This window comes from Ranitomeya imitator, chromosome 8, assembly GCF_032444005.1.
Source record: "Ranitomeya imitator isolate aRanImi1 chromosome 8, aRanImi1.pri, whole genome shotgun sequence".
NCBI lineage: Eukaryota > Metazoa > Chordata > Amphibia > Anura > Dendrobatidae > Ranitomeya > Ranitomeya imitator.
Window position 1 is genome coordinate 1556003 of NC_091289.1, and position 14625 is coordinate 1570627.

At 52.3% G+C, this 14625-nt stretch overlaps 1 protein-coding gene across 2 annotated transcripts in view; it reads left to right on the plus strand.

Moving 5' to 3' along the window:
• The window catches only part of APEH (acylaminoacyl-peptide hydrolase), a 55955-nt gene that overhangs the window by 661 nt on the left and 40669 nt on the right, over positions 1-14625 (plus strand). Inside the window, exons 2-8 of one of the 2 annotated variants that reach the window (XM_069735969.1) lie at positions 828-957; positions 6604-6730; positions 7443-7533; positions 7602-7677; positions 7838-7983; positions 8059-8196; positions 8267-8358. In XM_069735969.1, coding sequence (XP_069592070.1) covers positions 828-957; positions 6604-6730; positions 7443-7533; positions 7602-7677; positions 7838-7983; positions 8059-8196; positions 8267-8358 — 800 coding nt within the window. Of the gene's footprint in view, positions 1-827; positions 958-6603; positions 6731-7442; positions 7534-7601; positions 7678-7837; positions 8197-8266; positions 8359-14625 lie in introns of both variants that reach the window. The other variant, XM_069735967.1, reaches the window with a different exon arrangement.

Sequence of the window (14625 nt, forward strand, 5' to 3'; positions counted from 1 at the left end):
CTCCCGATTGGCCGCCCGCCCTCTTCCTCCTCCCGATTGGCCGCCCGCCCTCTTCCTCCTCCCGATTGGCCGCCCGCCCTCTTCCTCCTCCCGATTGGCCGTCCGCCCTCTTCCTCCTCCCGATTGGCCGTCCGCCCTCTTCCTCCTCCCGATTGGCCGCCCGCCCTCTTCCTCTTCCTCCTCCCGATTGGCCGTCCGCCCTCTTCCTCCTCCCGATTGGCTGCCCGCCCTCTTCCTCCTCCCGATTGGCCGTCTGCCCTCTTCCTCCTCCTCCTCCCGATTGGCCGCCCGCCCTCTTCCTCCTCCTCCTCCTCCCGATTGGCCGTCCGCCCTCTTCCTCCTCCTCCTCCCGATTGGCCGCCCGCCCTCTTCCTCCTCCCGATTGGCCGCCCGCCCTCTTCCTCTTCCTCCTCCCGATTGGCCGTCCGCCCTCTTCCTCCTCCCGATTGGCCGCCCGCCCTCTTCCTCCTCCCGATTGGCTGCCCGCCCTCTTCCTCCTCCCGATTGGCCGCCCGCCCTCTTCCTCTTCCTCCTCCCGATTGGCCGCCCGCCCTCTTCCTCCTCCTCCTCCCGATTGGCTGTCCGTCCTCTTCCTCCTCCTCCTCCCGATTGGCCGCCCGCCCTCTTCCTCCTCCTCCTCCCGATTGGCCGTCCGTCCTCCTCCTCCTCCCGATTGGCCGCCCGCCCTCTTCCTCCTCCTCCTCCCGATTGGCTGTCCGTCCTCTTCCTCCTCCTCCTCCCGATTGGCCTCCCGCCCTCTTCCTCCTCCTCCTCCCGATTGGCTGTCCGTCCTCCTCCTCCTCTCACGGCTTGTCTTCGTTTCCCAGGTGATGCAGAAGGCGCAGGACGTGGCGGCGCTCTACCGCCATCTCTGCCAGTTCCCGTCTCTGTCCAGTGCATCCATCGGACCTGAGGTCACCACACAGTATGGTGGGAAGTACAGCAACGTGTACACAGGTTAGTCCGCCTCCAGGGGGCGCAGTAGTCACCCCACACCCGGCTTACTGTCAGTGTCTGGAACCATTCAGGTCCCATTGTGTCCAGTCCCCGATAAAAAGTAACAAAGTCTCAGCTGTGACCAGGACAAGATCCGGAGAGATGGTGAAAATGCCGGGAGACGGCGGCGCCTGTGCGGTGCCGGCCGAGTGTTAGGGGCCCGGACTCAGACCAGCCCTGGTGACAGCTGGAGACCACCAGTATGGCCGCCATCGTCCTCACTGTACTGTATATAGGGCAGCACGTGGCTCAGTGGTCAATACTGTACTGTATATAGGGCAGCACGTGGCTCAGTGGTCAATACGGTACTGTATATAGGGCAGCACGTGGCTCAGTGGTCAGTACTGTATATAGGGCAGCACGTGGCTCAGTGGTCAGTACTGTATATAGGGCAGCACGTGGCTCAGTGGTCAATACTGTACTGTATATAGGGCAGCACGTGGCTCAGTGGTCAATACTGTATATAGGGCAGCACGTGGCTCAGTGGTCAATATGGTACTGTATATAGGGCAGCACGTGGCTCAGTGGTCAGTACTGTATATAGGGCAGCACGTGGCTCAGTGGTCAGTACTGTATATAGGGCAGCACGTGGCTCAGTGGTCAATACTGTACTGTATATAGGGCAGCACGTGGCTCAGTGGTCAATACTGTATATAGGGCAGCACGTGGCTCAGTGGTCAATATGGTACTGTATATAGGGCAGCACGTGGCTCAGTGGTCAATACTGTATATAGGGTAGCACGTGGCTCAGTGGTCAGTACTGTATATAGGGCAGCACGTGGCTCAGTGGTCAATACTGTACTGTATATAGGGCAGCACGTGGCTCAGTGGTCAATACTGTATTTAGGGCAGCACGTGGCTCAGTGGTCAATACTGTACTGTATATAGGGCAGCACGTGGCTCAGTGGTCAATATGGTACTGTATATAGGGCAGCACGTGGCTCAGTGGTCAATACTGTATATAGGGCAGCACGTGGCTCAGTGGTCAGTACTGTATATAGGGCAGCACGTGGCTCAGTGGTCAATACTGTACTGTATATAGGGCAGCACGTGGCTCAGTGGTCAATATGGTACTGTATATAGGGCAGCACGTGGCTCAGTGGTCAATACTGTATATAGGGCAGCACGTGGCTCAGTGGTCAGTACTGTATATAGGGCAGCACGTGGCTCAGTGGTTAGTACTGTATATAGGGCAGCACGTGGCTCAGTGGTCAATACTGTACTGTATATAGGGCAGCACGTGGCTCAGTGGTCAATATGGTACTGTATATAGGGCAGCACGTGGCTCAGTGGTCAATACTGTATATAGGGCAGCACGTGGCTCAGTGGTCAATATGGTACTGTATATAGGGCAGCACGTGGCTCAGTGGTCAATACTGTATATAGGGCAGCACGTGGCTCAGTGGTCAGTACTGTATATAGGGCAGCACGTGGCTCAGTGGTTAGTACTGTATATAGGGCAGCACGTGGCTCAGTGGTTAGTACTGTACTGTGTATAGGGCAGCACGTGGCTCAGTGGTCAATACTGTACTGTATATAGGGCAGCACGTGGCTCAGTGGTCAATACTGTATATAGGGCAGCACGTGGCTCAGTGGTCAGTACTGTATATAGGGCAGCACGTGGCTCAGTGGTTAGTACTGTACTGTGTATAGGGCAGCACGTGGCTCAGTGGTCAATATGGTACTGTATATAGGGCAGCACGTGGCTCAGTGGTCAATACTGTATATAGGGCAGCACGTGGCTCAGTGGTCAGTACTGTATATAGGGCAGCACGTGGCTCAGTGGTTAGTACTGTACTGTGTATAGGGCAGCACGTGGCTCAGTGGTCAATACTGTACTGTATATAGGGCAGCACGTGGCTCAGTGGTCAGTACTGTATATGGGGCAGCACATGGCTCAGTGGTTAATACTGTACTGTACATAGGGCAGCACGTGGCTCAGTGGTCAATATGGTACTGTATATAGGGCAGCACGTGGCTCAGTGGTCAATATGGTACTGTATATAGGGCAGCACGTGGCTCAGTGGTTAATACTGTATATAGGGCAGCACATAGCTCAGTGGTTAGTACTGTACTGTATATAGGGCAGCACGTGGCTCAGTGGTCAATATGGTACTGTATATAGGGCAGCACGTGGCTCAGTGGTCAATATGGTACTGTATATAGGGCAGCACGTGGCTCAGTGGTCAATACTGTATATAGGGCAGCACGTGGCTCAGTGGTCAATACTGTACTGTATATAGGGCAGCACATGGCTCAGTGGTTAGTACTGTATATAGGGCAGCACGTGGCTCAGTGGTCAATACTGTACTGTATATAGGGCAGCACGTGGCTCAGTGGTCAATACGGTACTGTATATAGGGCAGCACGTGGCTCAGTGGTTAATACTGTATATAGGGCAGCACATGGCTCAGTGGTTAGTACTGTACTGTATATAGGGCAGCACGTGGCTCAGTGGTCAATATGGTACTGTATATAGGGCAGCACGTGGCTCAGTGGTCAATACTGTACTGTATATAGGGCAGCATGTGGCTCAGTGGTTAATACTGTACTGTATATAGGGAAGCGCGTGGCTCAGTGGTCAGTACTGTATATAGGGCAGCACGTGGCTCAGTGGTTAATACTGTATATAGGGCAGCACGTGGCTCAGTGGTCAATATGGTACTGTATATAGGGCAGCACGTGGCTCAGTGGTCAATACTGTATATAGGGCACCACGTGGCTCAGTGGTTAGTACTGTACTGTATATAGGGCAGCACATGGCTCAGTGGTCAATACGGTACTGTATATAGGGCAGCATGTGGCTCAGTGGTTAGTACTGTACTGTATATAGGGCAGCACGTGGCTCAGTGGTTAATACTGTATATAGGGCAGCACATGGCTCAGTGGTTAGTACTGTATATAGGGCAGCACGTGGCTGTGGTCAATACTGTATATAGGGCAGCACGTGGCTCAGTGGTTAGTACTGTACTGTATATAGGGCAGCACGTGTCTCAGTGGTTAATACTGTATATAGGGCAGCACATGGCTCAGTGGTTAGTACTGTACTGTATATAGGGCAGCACGTGGCTCAGTGGTCAATACTGTATATAGGGCAGCACGTGGCTCAGTGGTTAGTACTGTACTGTATATAGGGCAGCACGTGGCTCAGTGGTCAATACGGTACTGTATATAGGGCAGCATGTGGCTCAGTGGTTAATACTGTACTGTATATAGGGCAGCACGTGGCTCAGTGGTCAATACGGTACTGTATATAGGGCAGCACGTGGCTCAGTGGTTAGTACTGTACTCTATATAGGGCAGCACGTGTCTCAGTGGTTAATACTGTATGTAGGGCAGCACATGGCTCAGTGGTTAGTACTGTACTGTATATAGGGCAGCACGTGGCTCAGTGGTCAATACTGTACTGTATATAGGGCAGCACGTGGCTCTGTGGTCAATATGGTACTGTATATAGGGCAGCACGTGGCTCAGTGGTCAATACTGTATATAGGGCACCACGTGGCTCAGTGGTTAGTACTGTACTGTATATAGGGCAGCACGTGGCTCAGTGGTCAATACGGTACTGTATATAGGGCAGCATGTGGCTCAGTGGTTAATACTGTACTGTATATAGGGCAGCACGTGGCTCAGTGGTTAGTACTGTACTGTATATAGGGCAGCACATGGCTCAGTGGTTAGTACTGTACTGTATATAGGGCAGCACGTGGCTCAGTGGTCAATACGGTACTGTATATAGGGCAGCATGTGGCTCAGTGGTTAATACTGTACTGTATATAGGGCAGCACGTGGCTCAGTGGTCAATACGGTACTGTATGTAGGGCAGCACGTGGCTCAGTGGTCGGTACTGTATGTAGGGCAGCACGTGGCTCAGTGGTCGGTACTGTATATAGGGCAGCACGTGGCTCAGTGGTTAATACTGTACTGTATATAGGGCAGCACGTGGCTCAGTGGTTAATACTGTACTGTATATAGGGCAGCACGTGGCTCAGTGGTCAATACTGTACTGTATATAGGGCAGCACGTGGCTCAGTGGTTAATACTGTACTGTATGTAGGGCAGCACGTGGCTCAGTGGTCAATATGGTACTGTATATAGGGCAGCACGTGGCTCAGTGGTCAATACTGTATATAGGGCAGCACGTGGCTCAGTGGTTAGTACTGTACTGTATATAGGGCAGCACGTGGCTCAGTGGTCAATATGGTACTGTATATAGGGCAGCACGTGGCTCAGTGGTCAATACGGTACTGTATGTAGGGCAGCACGTGGCTCAGTGGTCGGTACTGTATGTAGGGCAGCACGTGGCTCAGTGGTCGGTACTGTATATAGGGCAGCACGTGGCTCAGTGGTTAATACTGTACTGTATATAGGGCAGCACGTGGCTCAGTGGTTAATACTGTACTGTATATAGGGCAGCACGTGGCTCAGTGGTCAATACTGTACTGTATATAGGGCAGCACGTGGCTCAGTGGTTAATACTGTACTGTATGTAGGGCAGCACGTGGCTCAGTGGTCAATATGGTACTGTATATAGGGCAGCACGTGGCTCAGTGGTCAATACTGTATATAGGGCAGCACGTGGCTCAGTGGTCAATACTGTATATAGGGTAGCACGTGGCTCAGTGGTCAATACTGTATATAGGGCAGCACGTGGCTCAGTGGTCAATACTGTACTGTATATAGGGCAGCATGTGGCTCAGTGGTCAATACGGTACTGTATATAGGAAAGCATGTGGCTCAGTGGTTAATACTGTACTGTATATAGGGCAGCACGTGGCTCAGTGGTCAATGCTGTACTGTATATAGGGCAGCACGTTGCTCAGTGGTCGGTACTGTATGTAGGGCAGCACGTGGCTCAGTGGTTAATACTGTACTGTATATAGGGCAGCACGTGGCTGTGGTCAATACTGTATATAGGGCAGCACGTGGCTCAGTGGTTAATACTGTACTGTATATAGGGCAGCACGTGGCTCAGTGGTCGGTACTGCATGTAGGGCAGCACGTGGCTCAGTGGTTAATACTGTACTGTATATAGGGCAGCACGTGGCTCAGTGGTTAATACTGTACTGTATATAGGGCAGCACGTGGCTCAGTGGTCGGTACTGCATGTAGGGCAGCACGTGGCTCAGTGGTTAATACTGTACTGTATATAGGGCAGCACGTGGCTCAGTGGTCGGTACTGTATGTAGGGCAGCACGTGGCTCAGTGGTCAATACTGTACTGTATATAGGGCAGCACGTGGCTCAGTGGTCGGTACTGTATGTAGGGCAGCACGTGGCTCAGTGGTCAATACTGTACTGTATATAGGGCAGCACGTGGCTCAGTGGTCGGTACTGTATGTAGGGCAGCACGTGGCTCAGTGGTTAGCACTGTACTGTATATAGGGTTGAATCCCCACCTAGCATGGCATCTGCAGGGGGTCTGTATGTTCTCCCTGTGTCCCCCCCCCCCCCCTGATGGGGATTGTAGCTTGTGAGCCCCGATGGGGACAGGGATGACGTCTGTACAGCTGTGATATGTGGTTGTGTTATAGACAATGACTTGGCCGGCAGCGGTGGGTGTCATGTGCGGCCCCCGTGAGACTGAGTTCTGCTTCTTCCCCTGTAGAATGGGCACAGAGAGATCTGGATCGTAACGAGCTGGTGAAGTTTTGTCGCCAATACATCGTCTTCCATGATAATAACACGGTGGTGTACGCCGGAGCGTGCGGCAACGGCAGCGAGATCCGAGGAGAGTAAGTGACTGAGACCGCCGGGGAGGGGGGAGGGGTAAACCGCCGGGGAGGGGGGAGGCGGAAACCTCTGGGGAGGGGGAGACCTCCGGGGAGGGGGGAAGCGGAGACCTCTGGGGAGGCGGAGACCTCCGGGGAGGGGGGGAGGCGGAAACCTCTGGGGAGGGGGAGACTTCCGGGGAGGGGGAGACTTCCGGGGAGGGGGAGACTTCCGGGGAGGGGGAGACCTCCGGGGAGGGGGGAGGTGGAGAGGGAGGAGGCGGAGACCTCTGGGGAGGCGGAGACCGCCAGAGAGGGGGGAGGGGGAGACCTCTGGGGAGGGGGGGAGGCGGAGACCTCTGGGGAGGGGGAGACCTCCGGGGAGGGGGAGAGGGAGGAGGCGGAGACCTCCGGGGAGGCGGAGACCGCCGGGGAGAGGGAGGAGGCGGAGACCTCCGGGGAGGCGGAGACCGCCGGAGAGGGGGGAGGGGGAGACCTCCGGGGAGGGCGGAGGTGGAGAGGGAGGAGGCGGAGACCTCTGGGGAGGGGGAGACTTCCGGGGAGGGGGAGACCGCCGGAGAGGGGGGAGGGGGAGACCTCCGGGGAGGGGGCACCGGACGGAGGTTATTGCAGGGTCCGGCTGTGGTAATAATGATGACATGTTCTAAGCGTGTGCGCTGTCTGTACCATGGAGCCTGCAGATGCTGAATTGTGGTGGTCACTTGTGTCCCCCCAGACTGCTCAGCAGGGAGTCGCCCTCCGGAGCACTGAAGGCCGTCCTACGAGAGACCAAGAACCGGAGCGGGGAGGAGGCGCAGTTCCTGGAGGTGAGGAGCGGAGCCGGGGTGTCTGGGAGGAGCCTCTGAGGTCACTGCGCCACCTCTTCTTATTTCAGGTGTGGGACAGAAACCGGAAGGTGAAAAGCATCAACCTGACAGCGCTGGAGAAACACGGGAAGGTGTACGAGGACGGTGAGTGTGGTGGTGGGTGGTGCCTTAGTGGTAGGGTCTAGTGTGGTGGCGGGTGGTGTCTCGCGGTGGGGTATGGTGGGTGTTGCTTTGCGGTGCGGTCTGGTGGGTGGTGTCTCGCGGTGGGATCCTGACGTTTACCTCGCCCATCTTTTCCCTACAGAGCAGTTCGGGTCTCTGTCCTGGTCGCACTCAGAGACACATCTTCTGTACATCGCCGAGAAGAAGAGACCCAAAACCAAGTCGTTCTTCGATGCCGGACATCTCACAACAGAAGAGGAAGAAGACGGTGCCGAGAAAACGGTGAAGGTGAGGGCCCCCCGCGATCTACACCGCTCATCACACGTCGGTGTCGGCCATTGCTCTGCTTTCTTGTTTCTGCAGGGAGATCAGTTTGTTCTCCATGAGGACTGGGGCGAGTGTCTGGTGGGTAAGAGCGTCCCGGCGCTGTGTGTGCTGGACATCGAGAGTGGGAACATCTCTGTGCTGGAGGGAATCCCTGCTGACGTTTCTCCGGGTCAGGTGAGTATGAGCCGCCACCATCGTAATACTGTCTGATGCCTGCAGGTGACGCTGCTCTCCCTTCTGCCAGGCCTTCTGGTCACCAGACGACACGGGCGTGCTGTTCGTGGGCTGGTGGCACAGTCCCTACCACCTGGGCCTAAAGTACTGTGCCAACAGGAGGTAAGATGCTTCGAGGCTGCCCCCGCAATCACATTACTGCCCCCCCCGCAATCACATTACTGCCCCCCCCGCAATCACATTACTGCCCCCCCCGCAATCACATTACTGCCCCCCCCGCAATCACATTACTGCCCCCCCCGCAATCACATTACTGCCCCCCCGCAATCACATTACTGCCCCCCCCCGCAATCACATTACTGCCCCCCCCCCCGCAATCACATTACTGCCCCCCCCGCAATCACATTACTGCCCCCCCCCGCAATCACATTACTGCCCCCCCCGCAATCACATTACTGCCCCCCCCGCAATCACATTACTGCCCCCCCCGCAATCACATTACTGCCCCCCCCGCAATCACATTACTGCCCCCCCCCCGCAATCACATTACTGCCTCCCCCGCAATCACATTACTGCCCCCCCCGCAATCACATTACTGCCCCCCCCGCAATCACATTACTGCCCCCCCCCGCAATCACATTACTGCCCCCCCCGCAATCACATTACTGCCCCCCCCCGCAATCACATTACTGCCTCCCCCGCAATCACATTACTGTGTATGACCACCAATCACCTGGATTCAGCTGATGTACGTCTGTGTATGACCACCAATCACCTGGATTCAGCTGATGCACGTCTGTGTATGACCACCAATCACCTGGATACAGCTGATGTACGTCTGTGTATGACCACCAATCACCTGGATTCAGCTGATGTACGTCTGTGTATGACCACCAATCACCTGGATTCAGCTGATGCACGTCTGTGTATGACCACCAATCACCTGGATTCAGCTGATGTACGTCTGTGTATGACCACCAATCACCTGGATTCAGCTGATGCACGTCTGTGTATGACCACCAATCACCTGGATTCAGCTGATGTACGTCTGTGTATGACCACCAGTCACCTGGATACAGCTGATGTACGTCTGTGTATGACCACCAATCACCTGGATTCAGCTGATGTACGTCTGTGTATGACCACCAATCACCTGGATTCAGCTGATGTACGTCTGTGTATGACCACCAATCACCTGGATTCAGCTGATGTACGTCTGTGTATGACCACCAATCACCTGGATTCAGCTGATGCACGTCTGTGTATGACCACCAATCACCTGGATTCAGCTGATGTACGTCTGTGTATGACCACCAATCACCTGGATTCAGCTGATGCACGTCTGTGTATGACCACCAATCACCTGGATTCAGCTGATGTACGTCTGTGTATGACCACCAGTCACCTGGATACAGCTGATGTACGTCTGTGTATGACCACCAATCACCTGGATTCAGCTGATGTACGTCTGTGTATGACCACCAATCACCTGGATTCAGCTGATGTACGTCTGTGTATGACCACCAGTCACCTGGATTCAGCTGATGTACGTCTGTGTATGACCACCAATCACCTGGATTCAGCTGATGTACGTCTGTGTATGACCACCAATCACCTGGACTCAGCTGATGCACGTCTGCACTTTCATTAGGATCTGGAATGGATGAGAACACATGTTTATGCACCACATTAAGTTTTATTCAGTCGCCATGACAGCACCACGAGAGAGGGGATCCGCCCTTCAGGGACAGGAAACCTACAGACATAAAAGGGCGGCACCTCTCTCCCGCATTAGTTGGTTTCCTGTCCCTGACAGGGGAACCTCTTCAGACAGGCCTTATGAAGAAGGTTGAAGAAACAAAGATAACCCAGTCCTGGCAGGCAGATTCAGGTAGCGGGGGTCCCCTACCTCGGTCTGTCCAGGACGCCGGAAGCACCACGCGGCAGGGGAACTGCTGATGTCGGTGTCAGCAGAGAGCGGCAGCTTTTATCTAAATGCTTGCCTCTTAAGTGATCCGTCGCCATCAGGTACCAGGTGAGTATATGGGGTCTTCTGCCGTGGCCACGCCCGGGGTCTGTCCGTGGCAGGGTGATGTGCGAGTCGGCCGGGCAACGCTGGCTTCCTCGACCGCGCGTCGGCTCACTCACCGCGGTCACGCCCAGAAGGGGCGTGTCCGGATGATGTGGCTGGCGGCGCGGCCTGATGACGTGGCGAGGCATGCGCAGTGGGACCGCGCCGGGCGATGACGTCGCTATCGCGTCCTCACCTGATTCTGGTACACGGCGATTATGCGGTGGGGGGGTAGGTTTGCGGATGGGCCTTCGGGGGGGTGGAGGTCTGTTTACGGTCGGTCCGGGGTGCGGCCCTGGGGGAGGCGCTCCAACATTTAATCATGGTACCAGGCAGATCACCTGGAGCCTGCTGACCCCCATCAGGGGGCGGTACCTTGGGGGTATTTAATGAGGAATCTGAGGACTGCTGAGTGCTTCTGACTAATAATGGAGTTGCTGGAGCAGGGAGCACCATTGCCGGAGCACCAGCAGCAGCAGATTCAGCCCAGTCAGGAGCCTCAAATTATATCCCAGCGGCGATCTAGTGACAGTAGTCGCTCTGGTGGGAGCAAGAATACCCAAAAATTGGGGCAGAGCAAGTCCTCAAGCCGTAAAACATCGCCGGCTAGGAAGGACCCCCCCTCTGATTACGGTACCAATCACTGCACGTTTGGGTAAGTGATCTACGTGAAAGTTCACTTAGTGATTTCCTGTTCCTCCTTATATTCTCTCCTTGTTAGGGGAGAAAATGTTCCGCCAAAGCCAAACATAAGGAGTGCGCCGAATGTGGGGAACCACTCCCAGATTGTATATAAGGTTACTGTCATGGCAAAGTTTAATTGAGGCAGAAGCCCCTGACCTTCCACTCTAAGTATAGGGATATGGTTAGACAGGAAGTTAAAGGTTCTATTAAATCCATCTCCCAGAAAACGGATGTCAGGAGAAGCAAACATATGGTCCCCAGTTTCGGATTTGGGGTCGGACTCGGGTGAACTGAGCTCTGATTCCTTCCCGTCATCCTCTTCATCTATAGAGACCGAGTCCGGTCACTCCTACTTGCCGCTAGACAGAGTTAACCATCTTGTTAAGGCGGTAAACAACACATTGGGGATTGAGAAGACCCAGACAGAATGCTCCATGCAGGACATTATGTTTAAAGGCTTAGATCGAAAATCCCGAAGGTCTTTTCCGGTGGTGGATAAGATAAATGCATTGATTACAAAGGAGTGGAAAAAACCCAACAGGAAAGGTTCAGTTCTACCGGCATTTAAGAGGAGATATCCGTTCGAGGAGGAAGCTTCATCCTCATGGAACAAGGCTCCGAAACTGGACGCAGCAGTGGCCAAGGTGTGTAAAAGGACCTCTCTTCCGTTTGAAGATCTAGGAAATCTAAAAGATCCACTAGCTAGGAAAGCTGACGTTTTCCTGAAAGGGGCTTGGGAAAGATCAGCAGGATCCCTAAGACCAGCGAGTGCAGCCACTTACACAGCACGCTCATTGATGGTGTGGCTTGACCGCTTAGAGGATCAACTCAAGAATAAGGCTCCCAGGAATGAGATCCTATCCTCCCTACCTATAATTCAGGAGGCAGCAGCTTTTCTGTCAGACGCGTCGGCAGGTTCTGTTAAATTAGCCGCCAGATCTTCAGCCCTTTCTAACGCAGCCCGTAGAGCTCTATGGATTAAATGTTGGCCAGGAGATTTGCAAGCCAGATCAAAACTGTGTAGCATTCCATGTGAAGGGGCACATTTATTTGTACCAGTTCTTGATGAACTATTAGATAAGGCGGTGATAATAAGAAACGGTTCCCTTTCCTAGGAAAACCCTCTTGTAGACGGGATTACAATAAAGGATGGTTTAGCCGCAGAAGGTCGAATAGAGAGCGACCTAGATATGATAATAATAGATAGAAAGGTAGAGGATATATGTTTAATACCTCTCGGGACTATAAAAAACCTCAATGACTGCCGGACCAGGTAGGGGGTAGGCTTTCAGCCTTCTATCCTGCCTGGTTACAAATTTCCAACAGTCCATGGATTCTCCGCGTTGTTGAAACTGGCCTAAAGTTTGAGTTCCAAAGGATTCCTCATGATAAATTTACTTTAACACCCATCCGTTCTTCTGCAGCACAAGTGGCACTAGAATCAGAAGTTCAGGAACTTCAGAAAAAATGGGTTCTGATTAAAGTGTCCGCGGTACAAAGAGGTAAAGGGTTTTACTCCCCTCTCTTTCTGGTCAAAAAACCTGACGGATCTTTTCGTACCATCATTAATTTGAAAGGCCTGAATAAATTTTTGCTGGTTTAAAATGGAATCTGTAAAGACGGCAATAAAACTTCTCTAATTGCTTTATAGTTGTCCTAGATCTGAAAGACGCCTATTATCACGTCCCGATGCACGCAGATCACCAACAGTTCCTTAGGGTGGCGGTTTTACTAAACGGCTCAGTACAGCACTTACAATATCGTGCACTACCCTTCGGAGTCGCGGTTGCACCCCGGGTTTTTACTAAAGGCATGGTAGAAGTTATGGCAAACCTTCACGACCAGGACATATTAATAGTTTCCTACCTAGATGACTTATTGATTGTGGGACATTCAGAGTCACATTGCAAAAACCAATTGGAGAAGGTGACATCTGTGTTACACAAATTAGGGTGGATTATTGATTTAAAAAAATCTTGTCTACAACCTTTAAAAGTTCAGGAGTTTCTGGGTCTTACCATAGACTCCAGTCGGCAGGAGTGTCGTCTTCCAGATTCAAAAGTGGATGGTATCCAGCGACTAGTGACCAGAATGATTAATAATCCATCAGTCTCTGTAAGTGGGGCAATGTCACTATTGGGTTCACTCACATTGTGTATTCCGGCGGTTCTCTGGGCTCAGTATCATACCAGAACACTACAGTGGGACATCTTACAAAATTCCCGTCGCCTGAAAGCTCATCTTCACAGTAAATTTTCATTGTCCGTTGAATCTATTTAATCACTACATTGGTGGACACACATACCAAATTTATGTAGGGGGGTTCCCTGGACAAATCATATTGATAATAACTACAGATGCTAGCAGGGGATGGGGGGCACTCTTGGAAAGTAGTTGGGTCCAGGGGCTGTGGTCTCAGTCTGAACAGAGTTTGTGATCCAATCTAAAGGAGTTATTAGCGGTAGAACGCGCTTTAACAGGGTCGGCACGTCCATCAAGGAGGTACTCTGTCCAGTTCATTAATGGAGGTCGCGGATCGTATTTTTCAGATGGCCGAAAATTATCTATCACTCACGGCTCTTCACATAAAAGGGAAGTACAATATCATGGCCGACTATCTAAGCCGCAACCAACTCAGACAGGGAGATTGGACACTAAACTCATCCATCTTCAATCAGATCATACAGTTGTGGGGTTGTCCAGACATAGATCTCTTTGCCAACCGAGAAAACAGAAAGCTACATCGATTCTGCTCCTTAAACCCCAGAGACAATCCGTATGCAGTAGACGCTCTTCTAATCCTATGGCACTTCAATCTCGCCATGCGTTTCCCCCTCTGAACTTAATCCCAATAGTTCTGAGGAAAATATGGGAAGACTGAGCCCGAATAGTCCTGATAGCCCCGTTCTGGCCCAGAAGGTCATGGTTTCATTGGCTGAGGAAGATGTCCATTTCTCAGCCATGGATTCTTCCAGAAATACCAAATCTCTCCCAGGGCCCAATCCTCCATCCACGAGTGGCCAATTTACATCTAGCGGCGTGGAATTTGAAAGGGCGTTACTAAGGTATAAGGTAGAGGGGTTTTTCGCGAGATCTGGTAAATACATTACTCAAAAGTAGGAAAATCTCTACAACAAACATTTACGTCAGGATTTGGAGAAAATTCTTATCAGTTTCAGAAACACGGATTGATCAGAAACCCTGTATTAACCAAATTTTAGAATTCCTGCAAAAAGGGGTTAGATATGGGCCTAGCCACAAGTACGCTTAGGGTTCAAGTATTGGCTCTAGGGGCACTATACAATAGAAATTTGGCCAGCAATCATTGGATAGTCAGATTCTTCAAGGCAGTTACGAGATCTAGACCAATCATTAAACAAAAAGTAGTTCCATGGGACCTAAATCTTGTTCTCTCAGCTTTAACGCAAGCTCCATTTGAGCCTATTGATGATGCCCCGAATAAAATTCTATCCCTGAAAACAGCTCTTAGTTGCGCTTACATCCGCGAGAAGGATTAGTGATATACAAGGTTTGTCCAGACAGCCTCCGTACATGCAGTTTAGGGAAGATAGAGTTATTATGAGACCTGATCCTCTTTATCTTCAAAAGTTGCCTCAAAAACTCATAGGTTACAAGAGGTTGTCCTTCCCTCATTTTGTCCTAATCCCACTAAT